General features: G+C 41.7%; 1 protein-coding gene across 2 annotated transcripts; it reads right to left on the bottom strand.

Moving 5' to 3' along the window:
• Positions 1 to 673: 673 nt before the first annotated feature.
• Positions 674 to 10,927, bottom strand: LOC139387960 (uncharacterized). 2 transcript variants are annotated; one of them, XM_071134363.1, is made up of 4 exons: positions 10,801 to 10,927; positions 7,968 to 8,063; positions 7,690 to 7,794; positions 674 to 4,952 (listed from the first exon to the last, which is right to left on the bottom strand). In XM_071134363.1, exons 3-4 carry the CDS (start codon positions 7,781 to 7,783, stop codon positions 1,177 to 1,179), a joined length of 3,870 nt encoding a protein of 1,289 aa, XP_070990464.1. In that variant the 5' UTR covers positions 7,784 to 7,794; positions 7,968 to 8,063; positions 10,801 to 10,927; the 3' UTR covers positions 674 to 1,176. The 2 variants fall into 2 exon arrangements, with proteins under 2 accessions (XP_070990464.1, XP_070990465.1); XM_071134364.1 differs by having other exon boundaries at positions 7,968 to 9,865; positions 10,801 to 10,855.
• Between the last annotated feature and the right edge of the window lie 7,480 nt (positions 10,928 to 18,407).

Raw genomic sequence — 18,407 nt, 5'->3', positions numbered from 1 at the left:
CTGCTGCTAGCTGGACAAAATGTTATGATAGGCTATCAAACTTACACAAATGCTTGTCTAGCTTTGGCTGTAAAGCATATTTTGAAAATCTGAGATGACAAGTTGATTAACAAAAGGCTACGCTGTGTCTCAAAATATTTCACTTGTGATTTTCATGAATAGGAATATTTTCTAGGAATATTTATGTCCGTTGCGTTATGCTAATTAGTGTCAGTCGATGATTACGCTCCCTCATGCGGGATGGGGAGTCACTAGAGGTTGTAAGCTGTCCCCAAAGGAGGAAAACTAAAGCTTTCTGGTCCCTGACACAAGAGTGACCTAAGTTTGCCGGTTCCTGACACAAGAGAGACCATAGTTTGCTGGTTCCTGACACAAGAGAGACCATAGTTTGCTGGTTCCTGACACAAGAGGGACCATAGTTTGTCAGTCCCTGACACAAGAGGGACCATCGTTTGCCGGTCCCTGACACAAGAGGGACCATAGTTTGCCAGTCCCTGGAATAAAGGTTAAGAAACACTGCCCTGAACACACTCCTTTGTAATTCCCCCCTATCAAACATGCTATTTCCAATGTCATGACTAACATATTACTTACAATTTGTGCCCAATAGAAAATGAAGTTCTTGAATTACAAAGGACTTAAAATAAAAAAGGATAAACAATCAACATGAAAATAGGCAAAAGCTATATATACTTTATTACATCCCAAGGGGAAAGTAGGTCTCTATATTTATATGAATGTCTGCTTTATTTCTACATTCATTTCTCTTATGATAATCATGAACAATCAGTAGCAAGTTCAGCTGCTTCATTTAGATGAACTAATGTAAAACGTGTGATAGACTAGCTGTCCAGGGGGTGTGTTTGTACATCAAGCTGCCTCACGCTACAGAAACAGGAGGCAGGCTCCTGTTCTGTGGGCCGTTCTGGCTCGCACAAGTTTACTCACTTAATGTTGAAAATGTGTCAACTGAGAGTTTACGTGATGCTCGGTTTAATACAAAGCATTGCAATCAAACCCCAGTAAGCTGACAATTGACTGGGTCTAGAGATATATCTGATTTAATACCACAAATTTAACTGCATTATGATGCATTCACTTTATTAGCGCAAGCCACCGAGCGTGCCACTTGGTCGGAAGCAGGGTGAGATCATGGACTTTGACATTGAGTTTGGCCTACTTCTTCCCTGGCCAATCTCTGACTACTTTCTGCATTTGGTTGAGTCTTTTTGTGATCTTCTGCAGTCTGTCTTGTTTCTCCTTTACCTTGCGTCGCTCATCGGGGAGTAGTTCCTCTCCTCTTGCCATCTTCTCTAGAAGCTCAGACTCATATTTCATTTTCTTCAACCCTACGATGCGATCTTCGAAGCCTGGCTTGCGTTGGTCCTCTTCGGTGCGAATGAGTATCTCGATGTACTCCACAGTGGAGAGAGAGCTTGGCTTCAGTGCAATCTCATTCAGCCTCTTAAGACAATTGGAGGACAGCTTGATCAAGTATTTCAGCTTGTCCTCGATTACAATGTACTCATCTTCAATCTTCTCCAGCATCTGCTTGTTGTTCATAAACTTGCCCTGTGCCTTCATGAAGTTGTCTTTCAACTCTTTAATGGTCTTTTTCTCTGTCTTAGTTTCATATGTCCATAAGGCTTTTTCCTTGTCGTGGTTAAGGTAAGAGCAGTTTCCTGGACACATGACACAGTTACCATAACCATCCATCACGGCACATTTTTTGATGTCATCCTCGTTAGGCAGAAAGCAGCTGGTGTGGCATGTGAACTTGCAAACAATGCAGTTTGTAGCAAAACAACTTAATTTGGTCCTCTTCGCAACTAGAACCTCTACCTCTGTCTCAAAGTCTTGGTTCTGTTTCATGTTCTCGTCCTCGTTCTGCAGGCACTGTTCGAACGTTTTGATCTCATTCAGCTTTGACAAACCTGCTGTGATCTGAGGGGTCAATCGTGTCATGGCCTTCTCCAAACGCTCACGTTCTTCCAACACTTTCTTGGTCATTGTTAGATCTTTGCTCTCATTGCTTTCCAAGGCTTTGAAGAAAGCTTTCATCTGCTTGAAAGTTGACCTCCAGACAATCTTCTCTAGTCCTTCCTCATTATCATCCTCTGAACCATCTCCTTCAGTGCTTATGTCTTCTTCTACTTTCTGAGAGAGCAGAACTGAATTGTTGAATTTGAAATGGGTTGGGAGTCCCTTTTTATTTTTTTTACAGGGAAGGTCCGCAGCTTGGATGGCCTCCAGCACAGGTATGTCCTTCCCATCAGCAAATGTCACAAGCATCAGGATGTTATCAGCAATGTCCTTTCCAAAAATGGACAGGATGGAGTCAAATATGTATTTCTGATTGGCACTGAGACGAGCGAGGGATGCCTGCACTACAAAGCAGACTGCATCAATGTGATCAATCCCTAAAGGATTACACAAGAATTCCTTAACTTGCTGTGTGATTAGTTTATCATGTGCCATTCCTCTAGTGTCTCCGAACCCTGGTGTGTCAATAATGGTCAGAGAATAAGGAATCTGAAAGCCTGGCTGGTTGTAGAGCTCGTATGATGTTACGATTGAAGTCTGGCTCTCAGCCTGTGACCTGTTGGTCACCTCATGGATGAGCTTAAAGCGGTAGTGATCTTCCCACTTCACCCCGAGAATGTAGTTGATCATGACATTGACCAGAGTGGTTTTTCCTGCACCCGTGGACCCCAGAAGCAGGATTACCTTGTTATTCCCTTTCTCAACTTTCCCTCCAAATGTGTACTGTTCAAAACGTTCCATTACATCCAACTTCTGTTCCAGATTCAGCCTATAGATTGACGGGTTGCCTTTCTTAACCTTCTCTGATTTCTTCAGAAATTCCTCACTTCTTGCTCCTGTTGATTGGCTCCTCTTCGGTTGGGCGTCAGAAGCCCTGATGGTAGTCAGCACTGCCTCAGGACTGGGTAGACTCTTCCCTGCTTCGCCACAGTTAGCAGAGACTCTGACACTGTATGCAGTTTCAGGCTTTAGACCTTCCAGTGTGCACTCTCTGGTGGTGGTTTTGATGGTGTGCCACATCTTATTGTCAACAGCCTTTGCACACTCTCTGTAGTCAACCTCATAGCCTATGACCTCAACATTGTCTCCCACTATGGTAGGAATGTCCCAGTTCACTCTGATACTTTCATATTCCAGGTTTTTCTCTGTGGGTGGTCCAGGGGGGCTACATGGGCGGGTCCTGGAGTATTCTGTCCAGTCACTGGAGAGGCTCACACCAGGTCTACACAGCGCCCTGCAGCTGAAGCGATAGTCTTTATAGGGGTTCAAACGTCTGATGGTGACCTGGTTAGTGGTAGTATCAGCTTTTATCTCTGTCCACTCAGATTCAGCCTGCACAGCCTGGTACAAAACCTGGTACGACTCCACAGACTTGACGCCAAGGTGGGGAGGATTGATTTGCACGTGGACACAGTCATGCTCCAGACTCTTGATGGTGGGGACACCTGGCTTTGATGGCAGTTCAAACTGGGGACTCAACAGTGTCCCTCTTTCATAGACATGGATGGAGGATGCAGTGATGCATTTGCTTGGAATCGATGCAATGCAGAATGCAATATTTTCTCTGTCTTTGTTTGACTCTTTGAAGTCTAGGAACAGTTGTATGATTTGCCTGGTTAGGGTGGTTACCTCCCCTGAGCGAAACCACTTTTCTGCTGCTGATTTCCCAACTGCGTTGGGGTCGTATGGTATCACTGAAGAATCACTCTTTGATTCTTCCAGCAAGTAGTTCTCCAAGTCTACCAAATACTCATCTTTGTCCTTCAAAGAGGAGAATGCAAAGCACACTACATGATCTTTAGCTTGATCAAGCACTATTCCATCCAATTCACTACTTGAGTACACAACTTGTACCTCTTTCATTATGTCAAGGTAAGAGCTGACAACATTCATCTCTCTCTCTCTGTCATCCAGGTACGTGATCATAAGGTCATTCTGGAATGGAGAGCGTTCCTTACTGTTGAGCATTTTTATCAGCTCTTCTTCTTCCATTCCTCCTCCTCTTATGTTGGGAAGAACCTTGCAAAGACCTTTCTGGAAAACCAGCTTGTACTCTGAGCACAAGTCCCTGAACTTGCTCAGCTTGGCTTTGATTTCAGGGAACTTGATAGCCATGCCTTCCATCATCAAGTCCCGGAATAGTACATCAGTGTTGTCCAGCCCGTCTAAGATTCGCTGTGCGCGACACACCAGGCTAACACTGATCTGCCTGACCAGCTGGGCCGCTGCAGAGTCCAGGTTCTTGAGAGGATAGAGCCAGACAGTCATGGGCACAGCATGTTCTCCCTTTTCCCCTAACAGACGTGGCAGGCCGGCATACAGCCTGGTGGCATCTTCAAATGTGACAGGGTTGTTTTCTAGTGCAAAATCACCATGGAAAGTGCAGCTGAATGTATTGGCCTGTTGCTTCTCTTCCTCGCTCATCTTCAGTGATGCCTGCCCTTCTATTGTTATGAGGGGAATCTTCTTTATTGTGGCCTGCAGGTTTCCCTGAATATCCTGGTGGTTTTCTCCTGAGGAAACCTCACGGTCAAAAACAAAGAAGGCTTGTGCACCGTAGAGAATGGCAGTCACCACATGTGTGGCAGAACCCTCTCGGAAGACATTACAGTGTTTCACATTTCCTGCCCCCAGGTGGTCCATGGTCAGCTGCTCGAAGTGAGTGGTGGTACGGCACTGCAGAGAAACCCTAGACTGATGCTTTGAGGTCTTTTTATCATGTAGGAATTCAGCAGAACCCTTCACACTGACTAAGCCACCAAGGAAACTGGCCTCCAGAGATGCAGACACATTCAAAGCTTCTGACTTGGCTTCACTTGAGTCGGAAGCAATGATTTTGAAATCAGTGTTAGGTTGTGGAGAGACATTTATGTCTTTCTGTAGCATTTCAGAATCCCAGAGTGTGATACCTGCAGTTTAAAAAGAGAGAATGACAAATAAAATAAAATAAAATTTAAATAACGATCTCCAACGTGTACAGTCGTGGCAAAAAGTTTTGAGAATGACACAAATATTAATTTTCACAAAGTCTGCTACCTCAGTTTGTACGATTGCAATTTGCATATACTCCAGAATGTTATGAAGGGTGATCAGATGAATTGCACTTAATTGAAAGTCCCTCTTTGCCACGCAAATGAACTGAATCCCAAAAAACATTTCCACTGCATTTCAGCCCTGCCACAAAAGGACCAGATGACATCATGTCAGTGATTCTCTCGTTAACACAGGTGTGAGTGTTGACGAGCACAAGGCTGGAGATCACTCTGTCATGCTGATTGAGTTCTAATAACAGGCTGGAAGCTTCAAAAAGAGGGTGGTGCTTGGAATCATTGTTCTTCTCTGTCAATCATGGTTAACTGCAAGGAAACATGTGCCGTCATCATTGCTTTGCACAAAAAGGGCTTCACAGGCAAGGATATTGCTGCCAGTAAGATTGCACCTAAATCAACCATTTATCAGATCATCAAGAACTTCAAGGAGATCTGTACCATTGTTGTGAAGAAGGCTTCAGGGCGCCCAAGAAAGTCCAGCAAGCGCCAGGACCGTCACCTAAAGTTGATTCAGCTGCGGTTCGGGGCACCACCAGTACAGAGCTTGCTCAGGAATGGCAGCAGGCAGGTGTGAGTGCATCTGCACACACAGTGAGGTGAAGACTTTAGAAGGATGGCCTGGTGTCAAGAAGGGCAGCAAAGAAGCCACTTCTCTCCAGGAAAAACATCAGGGACAGACTGATATTCTGCAAAAGCTACAGGGATTGGACTGCTGAGGACTGGGATAAAGTCATTTTCTCTGATGAATCCCCGTTCCGATGGTTTGGGGCATCTGGAAAAAAGCTTGTCCGGAGAAGTCAAGGTGAGCGATACCATCAGTCTTGTGTCATGCCAACAGTAAAGCATCCTGAGACCATTCATGGGGGGGGGCGGGGGGGGGGGGGTTGCTTCTCAGCCAAGGGAGTGGGCTCACTCACAATTTTGCCTAAGAACACAGCCATGAATATAGAATGGTACCAACACATCCTCCGAGAGCAACTTCTCCCAACCATCCAGGAACAGTTTGGTGACGAACAATGACTTTTCCAGCATGATGGAGCACCTTGCCATAAGGCAAAAGCTAAGTGGCTCGGGGAACAAAACATCGATATTTTGGGTCCATGGCCAGGAAACTCCCCAGACCTTAATCCCATTGAGAACTTGTGGTCAATCCTCAAGAGGCGGGTGGACAAACCAAAACCCACAAATTCTGCCAAACTCCACGCATTGATTATGCAAGAATGGGCTGCCATCAGTCAGAATGTGGCCCAGAAGTTAATTGACAGCATGCCATGGCGGATTTCAGAGGTCTTGAAAACTAAGGGTTGACACTGCAAATATTGACTCTTTGCATCAACTTCAATTAATTGTCAATAAAAGCCTTTGACACTTATGAAATGCTTGTAATTATACTTCAGTATTACATAGTAACATCTGACAAAAATATCTAAAGACACTGAAGCAGCAGACTTTGTGAAAATTCATATTTGTGCCATTCTCAAAACTTTTGGCCAGGACTGGTACATGCAGAATTGTTTATACATGTAAAGATGGTTTCATTCAAAGAATGAATTGAAGATCAATTTTACTCATCAAAGTAATTATTCTAGGTGACATGACAACAGTTGTTAGAAAAGCTACACCTATCTTTGCCATTAATCACTTCTGTAACAGCATGACTATATATGACTACTTCAAAATGTTGCGCGTCCTCTAGCTTTTCTAACTCTGATGACCATAGAGATGTAGAAGACAGCTCGTCTTTGCATTGGATGCTTTTGTGACAGCATCTGTAGTGCCATTAAGGGCTATCCATTTGAAAGTAGTTAATTTTTTTCTTCTTATACTTTCATAAGTGTATTGACAGTTTGTAAAAAATAACTGAAGTGCTACAGTTTGTGTAGTCTGAACAGGTATAAAGCCAAGGTTGGTGATAACCTGCAGTTATGGAATGTTTGTCAGAAGAATAATTAAATGGCTGACCCCTCCTGATGACCTGAATGGAATTCTGTTATCCTTCCTTAAAGGAGCTAAATATAAAAATGTTGAAATGTGATTTAAGAAAATGTCCATAAAATGTCTGCATTAATAATAAAATTAAATTAAAGTGTTTCACAAAAAAAAAATCACAAACAAATTATTTAGGCCCACATATCAGCACAACCAACAACGGAAAACTGGGGCAAGCATGTAGAAATCGCTCTGCCTTTACCTGGTTGCTAAAATTCTACATTTCAGTTTGTGACAAAACAAGCCATCTTTAGTGTAGAAAATCATTGTACCATCTAAATCGCTGTGAAATATGTTCTAAATAAGGATATATTGTTTTTTCAGCTGTTTAAAGCTGGTGTACAAAACCGGAAGTAAATGCAAAACTTAAGGGACGGAAGGGCGAGAGGTGTTTGAATTCAGGCTGTGTTGTTGCAATTCACTTAGTTTCCACAAGGGGGCTTTGTTTTACTTGTAGCTTCTGTAACCCATGCAAGTCACACCAACTTGACTACTTCAAAATGGTGAAAACCCTCAATGACGCTGCCCATGTTAGATCAGGGTTTGGGACAAGTCTATCCAACTCTATTGTGGAAACAATGACAATGAATGTAATAGTTTTCTGTACCTGGAATGAGGACATCCCTGCGACAGTCATACAGCATCCCCAGCTGGAATGGTCGGCCCAGAGCGGCTGTCTCAATGGTCTCAGAGTCAGACATGACTCCGTGTTCTGAAAACACATCAGAGCAGGGGTTTATGCACGGATATATATACTTCAGAACTATTGTATAGTAGAAACATTAAGATGAATGCAGGGCTTTACATCTAGGGGAGTCAAACTTTAGGTTGAAATAACAAAGGTACAAAAGACAGACATAAGAGGACGTCATCTGAATCACTCACATTTCTGCCTCCCCCTCAGTATTGTATTGTTCTCCTGGGATGGGAGGCGAGCCCTAGAGACTTGATGCTCAGAGTTCGATAATGCAAGCTGCGCCTCTGTAATGGGGAAACATCAGAAAAAATAAAGATAATGTAGTATAAATGCTGTTCTTCAGTCATAAACATTATCCCAAGTGAGCATGAGCTCTGTGGTCTCAGAGTCCACAATGGCATGGGAACCTTGTGTTAAGTTCATTTCAAGAACTGCACACTATTTTTCTGCTGGTGTAATTATAATTGTGTAAGGGAGGAGTGACTGATAGTCATATATGGAAACAGAATCTTTGGAACGGCCATCAGACCTACATTATCTTTATAAGGCCCCATAAAGTAAATCAAATCAAATCAAATGTATTTATATAGCCCTTCGTACATCAGCTGATATCTCAAAATGCTGTACAGAAACCCAGCCTTAAAACCCCAAACAGCAAGCAATGCAGGTGTAGAAGCACGGTGGCTAGGAAAAACTCCCTAGAAAGGCCAAAACCTAGGAAGAAACCTAGTGAGGAACCAGGCTATGTGGGGTGGCCAGTACACCTGAATAATTGATTTAATCATAATCTATATTTTAGCCAAAGCCAGAGGGGGAAAAAACATGTTTTAAAGGTATCAATATAAACATTTAAAAAGTACATGTAAAATAATTTGCACTTTAATTAGATCAATAATGTAAATAAAAAATCTTTACACAAAAAATAAACCAAAAAATCGAGATAATAACAGATGCAGAAATATGAATGGTAGTTTATTCAGTTGTAGCAAAAATATATGACGCTGTGTGATGAGACCAGGTTCCTCTTATTGGGCAATACAGTTTGAACCAAAAAAACAACAAAGTCAATCAAATGTGATTGTAAAAAAAATGTTACGACCAACCTTACCAAAGTTTGCCTTAAATTGTATCTGTTAAAAAGTGTGTCTCCATTAAATTCCCACAGGATGTGGGCAAAAGATCTAGACTGTATTAGATGACTTGAAGCTACATCTGACTACATTTACACATTTGCTTGGATAATCACAGGACTTACTGCTACCGCCAGACAAGAGAAGAACATTACAAGGTAAGGCCTCATAAACTTGCTTTTATTGCTCAAATTATCCAATCATTTGAGTTAATAGTCTCTTTTGTTTGCCACATATGCATTTTGTCCTGCTTTCTTTGGGATTCAATAGATTTCCTCTCCTCTTGCGTTGGTCCTGATTCAGTTGTTCTTCCATCTTACTTTCTCCATCTGGACTCATTCGAATTCGTCCTGAATGATGTTTCTTTCTGACTCTGATTTGTTCTCGTATAATTGTTCTATCGCAATTTAATTATTTTCTGTTCAGCCATTTAATTATTCTCTGTTAAAGGAATAGATAGCTTTTCCTTTAAAAGATGTTAGAATATAGAAAGACTGCTCCTTATAGTTACAGTAATTTAACGTGACTTTTAGCTGCTGCCGTGTTCAGAATAATGTTTTCATCAATTAGCAATATTCTCTACTAGTCTACTCATCAATGTATTTTCTACGGTTTAATCATCTACTTTTCCCTCAGTTTCATCTCTTTATTTTGATGCTGTCAGTTCTTTATGTATCCTGATCCTTTCATCTTCCTCTTGCGTTCTTTGGGATTGAAGTTGTATTTTTCTCTGCCTCTCCAACCCCTCTCGTTGTTCTGTTTGCATCCGTTGTTCTGTTTCCATTCGCGCTTTCTCCCCCTTGAGCCGGAGGCATTCCTGCTCAAATCTTCTCTTTTCTGCTTCTGCCACGTCTGCCCGTTGTCGGGATTCATGGTCCACTTCAACTGTATGGCTGCCACCCATTTTCTCAGTCTTTTCTTGCAGGTTTTGTATGTTAGACTTAACTGCACTGATTCTTTGAGATGACATGTCAAAGCAAACAAAAACAGACAAGGAATGTTTTACTTAAAAAGGAGAGCATCTGACACTCTATTCAATACTTTTCTGAGCATCAATTGCCTTCATTTTCAATTTCTCATATTTATATTTTTAATTACGTTAGTGTTGTGGATATGTGCACGCATAGACATGATCTTCAGGCAGGAAGTAAGACCAAATTGATAACACTGTTACTTTTCAACTTTGTGATATTCTGATAAATTCTGTCACTTGTAATTATAAATATCAGGAGGAAGTGGACTAAACAGGGAACAATTAGGTTTACTCATCGAAGTTATGAAAAGTAAGAGCCCCGAACTATGAATAGAAATCTCAGTTACCTAGAATTTACTTCAAACACTAACTGTCAATGTTTTCAGAATGTCCCATATTGTTTTTAAGACCTATTCTGAAATTGTCTGACATTGCAAATTCCTCATCAGTCCGGGTAGGTTTTTACTTTAAAAAATACATGGGTGAAATAAAATGTAAATTGAATCCAAACCAATATAGTACAATATATTTTAAAACAATTTGTGTATCCAAAAAATGTCATCGAAAAGTTTGCTTGTTAAATGATCGTTTCTCTAGACCAGTAAAATCACGGTCTCTTAATTTGAGCCAGTTTGCTACAGCAGGAAAGCACTCCTGTAGCAACAGGACATGTAAAATAATATGTGGATATATTTGTAGGGGTTGATACATTTTGTTGGAAGTGAAAAACTGTAGAAGCATGTTCAAAACTCAAATACATTACAAGTTTTCTAAATTCTCAGCAACAAAAGAGTGATCAAATTCAGATTCTACATCTGAACCTTAAGAAAATGAAGGTTGTAGATGGATGTCAATCAGACGAAATGTAACAAAATTCAAACTTAAATATACATATTAAAGAGTAAGTATAAAACATACGTCAAGGTCTTCAGATGAAAAGATGCGTCTGTGCCAAAGAGGTTTGTTGATGGATGTAGCCTGGGGCTTGACATCCCATTTTATAGCGCTCCAACAATGGTTCCCTACCCATTACTTTGTGACTGTCAGCAGTTTTGAATTTCTTATTTTTTTGTGGTCTTCTTGTAAATCACATGACACCTTCCTTCTGCTTTGGAGTGAAATAAAATAAAATAGTTTATTGCTCAAACACTTTCTGTGTGAGAGAGAGAGGTGCAGAGAGAGAGAGAGAGATGCAAAGAGAAAGAGAGACTTTTGTATATTATCTTCCTCACTTGCTTTGGCAATGTTAAAAGTTGACCTCCAGACAATCTTCTCTAGTCCTTCCTCATTATCATCCTCTGAACCATCTCCTTCAGAGCTTATGTCTTCTTCTACTTTCTGAGAGAGCAGAGCTGAATTGTTGAATTTGAGTTGGGAGTCCCTTATAGTTTTTTTTTACAGGGAAGGTCAGCAGCTTGGATGGCCTCCAGCACAGGTATGACCTTCTGTCAAGAGAATTTTCAATCCCAATGATAATAACTAACAATTTTTAAAGCTTTGACTAATTCCAGAGGTTTGTAAGACCCTGGGTTTAACAATAATTAGGCACTCAGCTCCTGCAAAAGGTTAGTACAGTTTATTAAGAGAACGTTCTGAAGTCCATAATACAGACATCCATTTTATAGCTCACTCCCTACTTACGCACATACCTCCACACAAAGAGTAGATATCCTACGCACATACATACACATGAACAGTAGGTAAGTTGTATCCACTGTTTATCACTACCAAGCCGACAGTTCCATTCCGTCGAGATTGGAGGAACCTTGAAAGGACTCCCTGTCCTTTCGTAAGTTTCTCAGATTTCTAGTCAGGTCAGGTCATACAGTTGAATTGTTCTCAGAATTTTCTTAGACACACACACACACACATTTCTTTCCCTCACATGTCTCTACTGAACCTTTTTGGACTTACGTTTAGTACTTTAATTATTCATTATACATGCTACCTAAAATAATAATCACTAATAGTTATGTTTCAGGGTGGAATTCTTTAATCATTACCTTTAAGCATATAAATTCCCTTATCAATCCACCCTAATGACTAAATAATAACATACTGATACATCAATCGCCATATGGAATCATAAATGTTATACACAAGTAAACAAAACCAATACATGTATTTACATCAGATACTCATCCATGACTGTTCTAGGCCTATATCCAAGTATAACTCTTCTTTTTAGGATTTTCATTATAAACTTCATTAACCTCTCTGGGATATGTGGGACGATAACGTCCCACTTGGCCAAAAGCCAGAGAAAATGGAGAGCGCCAAATTCAAATAAATTCCTATAAAAATCCAACTTTCATGAAATCACACATGTAAGACACCAAATTAAAGCTACACGTGTTGTGAATCCAGCCAACATGTCAGATTTCAAAAAGGCTTTTTGGCAAAAGCAAACAATGCTATTATCTGGGAATAGCACCTCCATAAACAAAAGAGAGAGAACTTATTTCAAGCCTGCAGGAGCGACACAAAACGCAGAAATAAACGTATAAATCATGCCTTACCTTTGACGAGCTTCTTCTGTTGGCACTCCAAAATGTCCCATAAATATCACAAACTACTTTTGTAATACAATTTTAGGTATTTTTTAAAGTAAATAATCGATCAAATTGAAGACGGGATGATCTGTGTTCAATACAGGAGGAAAACAAACTGACGCATGCTTTCTGGTCATGCGCCTCTATCAAAAAGTAAACATGAAGTGACCCTCGTTCAAGATAGCCGTACTACTTCATTACACAAAGGAATAACCTCAACCAATTTCTAAAGACTGGTGACATCCAGTGGAAGCGATAGGAACTGCAAGCAAGTCCCTTAGAAATCTGGATTCCCAATTAACACCCATTGAAAAGAGAGTGACCTCAAAAAGAAAATCTGAATGGTTTCTCCTCAAGGTGTCGCCTGCTACATAAGTTCTGTCATATTCACAGACAGTTGTAGAAACTTCAGAGTGTTTTCTATCCAAATCTACTAATAATATGCATATCTTATCTTCTGGGGATGAGTAGCAGGCAGTTGAATTTGGGCATCCTTTTCATCCAAATTCCAAATGCTGCCCCCTATTCTAGAGAAGTTAAAGGAAGAGTCTGTCTAAACATTGAAGATAGTCTCATCCAACATTGGCTCCTCGTAGTTAAAAGAAACGGAGGTATCTTCTAGGCCTGGGGGCCTGTATTCATCATCCAACTGGTCGGAGCTCGGAATTGGTCCATATCTCACCATCTGTTGCGTCATCGATCTCTCTAGAATTCTGGTGATTAAACCTCTCACACACGGGACCAAACAGCATCCACACAACACCAAGACACTCATACAGCTGAAAGCAGCTCATAACATGGTAATTATAACATTTATTCATTTTCCAAACATATTATCGAATCACCCAGTCAGAGAGGTATCCACCCCAGAGTTCTCCGCTAACTCGTTAGCCAATGTGGTTAACCAGCCAGGGCCTTAGTCACTGATCCATCTCGAGCTGTGTTATTAAAAAATAAACGTACAGCAATGAACCCCAATCATTCTACATACCCCGCCCTTTTCTGCCAATAACATATCGAGAGTCAGTCTATTTGACCGGGTCATGAGGGAGGTGGCGGATAATTGGTCAGAGAACCGCTTTACTGCATCCCCGGTTTCAGTCATGAATCTCTATTGATTATAATAGATGTAATTAACCCAATCCACATTCTTTTTTATTGTCAACCACCAAAAGAACATAGTGGTAAAGCCTTCACCTATTTGATTCACAGCTTTGTATTCATCTGGACCTTCCCCGGGGATGCCAATAGCATCCATCTGGACAAAGCTACTCCCATCCTGGTCAAAACTCCTTCTGTGCCTACTTTAGTCTCCTTTAACTGGCTTCTGATGACTAACTCGAACTGGTTGGACAAATAACCCCGGGGCGCAAGTAGCTAACCACCCTTTTGATAGTGTCTATAGAAAGCGTCCTTTGCTGGCACGAGCCCACCCTACATCAGTTATAGGTGCTGTGAGGTTAAGAATCTTCTCCTGTATTTCCAAACCTAAGTCAGTCGCAATAACTATCAGACGTACATCCATTAAAATATCCTAACTTCCTGGTTCCATTCTTGTGTCTATAACACTGGTACTCATCAGGAGTTATAGTGAACTGAAGTGGGTTGGCCGAGTACTTCAATCTGGCCAAACCAATCCCTGTAAAGTTATTTGCTTTCCTAGGGAATTGTGTTATGTTTACCTTAAATCCTACATCTTGACCTTCTTTGCCTCCTATTGTGTAAGTCGCCCATCCTTGATGGTCAGTGTAGTGTATAGTTTATCAATGACAACAGCGTCATATAATTAATACCGGAAGGTGGTGGATCTGGATGTATCAGAAAGGTTACCAAGACTATGATGCAGGTCAGAGCACCCACAGTGATGAACGGTCAGGACAGGGAATCTTCATTAAGGAGGTAACCCCCGGACCCTGTAGGCATTCGGTTCTTCTCCTAACTCTGTGTGTGTGATCAGCAGTGCTTATATGTGTACATACCTCAGCAGTCCAATCCCTGTACCTTTTGCAGAATATCAGTCTGTCCCTAATGTTTTTCCTGGAGAGAAGTGGCTTCTTTTCTGCCCTTCTTGACACCAGGCCATCCTCCTAAAGTCTTCACCTCACTGTGCATGCTGATGCACTCACAACTGCCTGCTGCCATTCCTGAGCAAGCTCTGTACTGGTGGTGCCCCGATCCACAGCTGAATCAACTTTAGGAGACGGTCCTGTCGCTTGCTGGACTTTCTTGGGCGCCCTGAAGCCTTCTTCACAACAATTGAACTGCTCTCCTTGATGTTCTTGGTGATCCGATAAATGGTTGATTTAGGTGCAATCTTACTGCCAGCAATATCAATGCCTGTGAAGCCCTTTTTGTGCAAAGCAATGATGACGGCACGTGTTTCCTTGCAGTTAACCATGATTGACAGAGAAGAACAATGATTCCAAGCACCACCCTCCTTTTGAAGCTTCCAGTCTGTTATTCAAACTCAATCAGCATGACAGAGTGATCTCCAGCCTTGTCCTCATCAACACTCACACCTGTGTTAACGAGAGAATCACTGACTTGATGTCAGCTGGTCCTTTTGTGGAAGGGCTGAAATGCAGTGGAAATGTTTTTTGGGATTCAGTTAATTTGCATGGCAAAGAGGGACTTTGCAATTAATTGCAATTCATCTTCATAACATTCTGGAGTATATGTAAATTGCCATCATACAGGCAGCAGACTTTGTGAAAATTAATATTCGTGTAATTCTCAAAACCTTTGGCCACGACTGTATGTGTGTGTATGTGTGTATTTCAGGAAATGGAATCTTGGATTCCACAAGCAGCTGATTGGTCGGCCCCATCGCTGATTGGAGCTCTGACCCCTCCCTCTCGTCAGGGGAAACAGCTGGCTCTTCAATTACCAACTCCTTCTCCAGCTTCAGAAAAGCCAGTGTTCTTTTGTCATAAAGAGAGTGTATTGTTATGTCCTGTGTTGATTGTTGTGGAGGTCAGTAAAAGTTTTGTAGATATTATTTTGTAGTCGCTCCTTCCGAGCTATGTGTATGCCAATAGGACTTAGTGTTTTTGGTTAATTGAAATTGTTCAGGAAAATTATTCTGTTTAATTTCTCAGGTGGAGCACCCCCTGTATGTTGGTTAGTGTGCCAGGTGGTGCTAAACATTAGGGAAGTAGTGGGAAGGCAGGTAAGGTAGGAGAGGGGAGTCATTAACTTTGACTTTATTTGCTTTGGTTCCTTCCAGCCCCTTTACCCCACCTTGCCGTGTGTAGGAATAATACATTCTCTGTAAACGGTCATTTTCTCTGCCTCTGTCGTCCTTCCCCCGCACCTACGATCACCTACCTTTTTCACTTCACGTGGAGTTGCGTTGTAGCAGGGTGTTGCGTTCCCTCCATGAGGTGTACGTAACAGTTATGTATGTATGTATGTATGTATGTATGCTTTACTGTATGATGGTTTTACCACATTTCGAGGAGGTTACTAGGCTAAAAGTCATTACTTAGTCCAAAGAGGCCGTTATAATGTATGTGTGTGCTATGGTCAGTGGACTGGAGGAAGGGGTACTAGGTGAAGTCATGGGTGTGCTATGGTCAGTTGACTGGAGGAAGGGGTACTAGGTGAAGTCATGTGTGTGCTATGGTCAGTGGACTGGAGGAAGGGGTACTAGGTGAAGTCATGTGTGTGCTATGGTCAGTGGACTGGAGGAAGGGGTACTAGGTGAAGTCATGTGTGTGCTATGGTCAGTGGACTGGAGGAAGGGGTACTAGGTGAAGTCATGTGTGTGCTATGGTCAGTGGACTGGAGGAAGGGGTACTAGGTGAAGTCATGTGTGTGCTATGGTCAGTGGACTGGAGGAAGGGGTACTAGGTGAAGTCATGTGTGTGCTATGGTCAGTGGACTGGAGGAAGGGGTACTAGGTGAAGTCATGTGTGTGCTATGGTCAGTGGACTGGAGGAAGGGGTACTAGGTGAAGTCATGTGTGTGCTATGGTCAGTGGACTAGAGGAAGGGGTACTAGGTGAAGTCATGTGTGTGTGCTATGGTCAGTGGACTAGAGGAAGGGGTACTAGGTGAAGTCATGTGTGTGCTATGGTCAGTGGACTGGAGGAAGGGGTACTAGGTGAAGTCATGTGTGTGCTATGGTCAGTGGACTGGAGGAAGGGGTACTAGGTGAAGTCATGTGTGTGCTATGGTCAGTGGACAGGAGGAAGGGGTACTAGGTGAAGTCATGTGTGTGCTATGGTCAGTGGACTAGAGGAAGGGGTACTAGGTGAAGTCATGTGTGTGCTATGGTCAGTGGACTGGAGGAAGGGGTACTAGGTGAAGTCATGTGTGTGCTATGGTCAGTGGACTGGAGGAAGGGGTACTAGGTTGAAAGTCATTGCTTAATCCCAAGAGGATTATTATTGCCCTGGCCACATCTGCAGTCCTCATGCCTCCTTGCAGCATGCCTAAGGCACATTCACGCAGATGAGCAGGGACCCTGGGCATCTTTCTTTTTGTGTTTTTCAGAGTCAGTAGAAAGGCCTCTTTAGTGTCCTAAGTTTTCATAGCTGTGACCTTAATTGCCTACCGTCTGTAAAGCTGTTTTAAAATTTTATTTCACCTTTATTTATTAACCAGGTAGGCTAGTTGAGAACAACTTCTCATTTGCAACTGCGACCTGGCCAAGATAAAGCAAAGCAGTGTGACACAGACAACAACACAAAGTTACACATGGACTAAACAATAAACAAGCCAATAACACAAACAAGTCAATGAAACAGTAGAGAAAAGAAAGTCTATATACAGTGTGTGCAAAAAGCATGAGGAGGTAGGCAATAAATAGGCCATAGGAGCGAATAATTACAATTTAGCAGATTAACACTGGAGTGATAAATGAGCAGATGATGATGAGCAGATGATGATGCGCAAGTAGAGATACTGGTGTGCAAAAAATAGAAAAGTAAATAAAATAAGAACAGTTTAGGGATGAGGTAGGTAGATTAGGAGGGCTATTTACAGATGGACTATGTACAGCTGCAGTGATCGGTTAGCTGCTCAGGTAGTTGATGTTTAACGTTGGTGAGGGAAATAAGTCTCCAGCTTCAGCGATGTTTGCAATTCGTTCCAGTCAGAGAACTGGAAGGAAAGGCGGCCAAATGAAGTGTTGGCTTTGGGGATGATCAGTGAGATATACATGTATGTTCCTATTTGGAATTTTGCTTGATATTTTGAGTAAACTCAGTTATGTTACTCAATACCTGTGTCCTGCGCCTGACTCCGCTATAACTCTGCACCCAATCGCTGACAGGGTTGATACATTTTTTGTTAGGGCAAATCAAGACTGAAATTTCTAAGTGGAAATGAAAAACTGCAGAAGCCTGTTCAAAACTCAGATACTTTACACGTCTCCTAAATTCTCAGCAACAAAAGAGTGATCAAATTAAGACCCTAAATCTGAACCTCAAGCTTGTAGATGGATGTCAATCGGACAGAAATCACAAAATGTAATCAAAATACATATTAAAGAGTACGTATTAAACATACGTCAAGGTCTTCAGATTAAAAAGATGTCTGTGCCAAAGAGGTTGGTTGATTGATGTAGCCGGGGCTTGATGTTCCATTTTATAGCCCTCAAACAATTGTTTCCCCCATATCTAACATCTGCAGTTTTTAATTTCTTATTTTTTTGTAAAACACATCCCCATATGTGGTCTTTTTGTAAATCACATGACACCTTTCTTCTGTTTCAGAATGCTTGATACAGTAGATATAAAATAGTTTATTGCTCTAACATTCTCTGTGTGTTCCAAATGGCACCATATTCCCTATTCTGATGCTAAAAGTTTGACCAGGGCCCTATAATGCACTATATAGGGAATAGTGTGACATTTGGGATGAACCTCTATGTATGCTCAGTGTAGTTGGAAATACACCCTTCTGAGCAGCAAATACCATACAGAGTTGCACCATGGGCATTTTAACCAAACATATCTTTTTTTGCAGG

The sequence above is a fragment of the Oncorhynchus clarkii genome, chromosome 29, assembly GCF_045791955.1.
Source record: "Oncorhynchus clarkii lewisi isolate Uvic-CL-2024 chromosome 29, UVic_Ocla_1.0, whole genome shotgun sequence".
Taxonomy (NCBI): Eukaryota; Metazoa; Chordata; class Actinopteri; order Salmoniformes; family Salmonidae; genus Oncorhynchus; species Oncorhynchus clarkii.
The sequence above is the reverse complement of the archived record's forward strand: the minus strand, read 5'-3'. Positions and strand labels throughout refer to the sequence as shown.

Bases quoted from the DNA above. Each gene is read 5' to 3' on its own strand.
- LOC139387960 (XM_071134363.1), bottom strand. From the start codon at position 7,783: ATGTCTGACTCTGAGACCATTGAGACAGCCGCTCTGGGCCGACCATTC. The intron at 4,953-7,689 runs GTACAGAAAACT...TTTAAACTGCAG, and splicing joins CAGGGATGTCCTCATTCCAG to GTATCACACTCTGGGATTCT.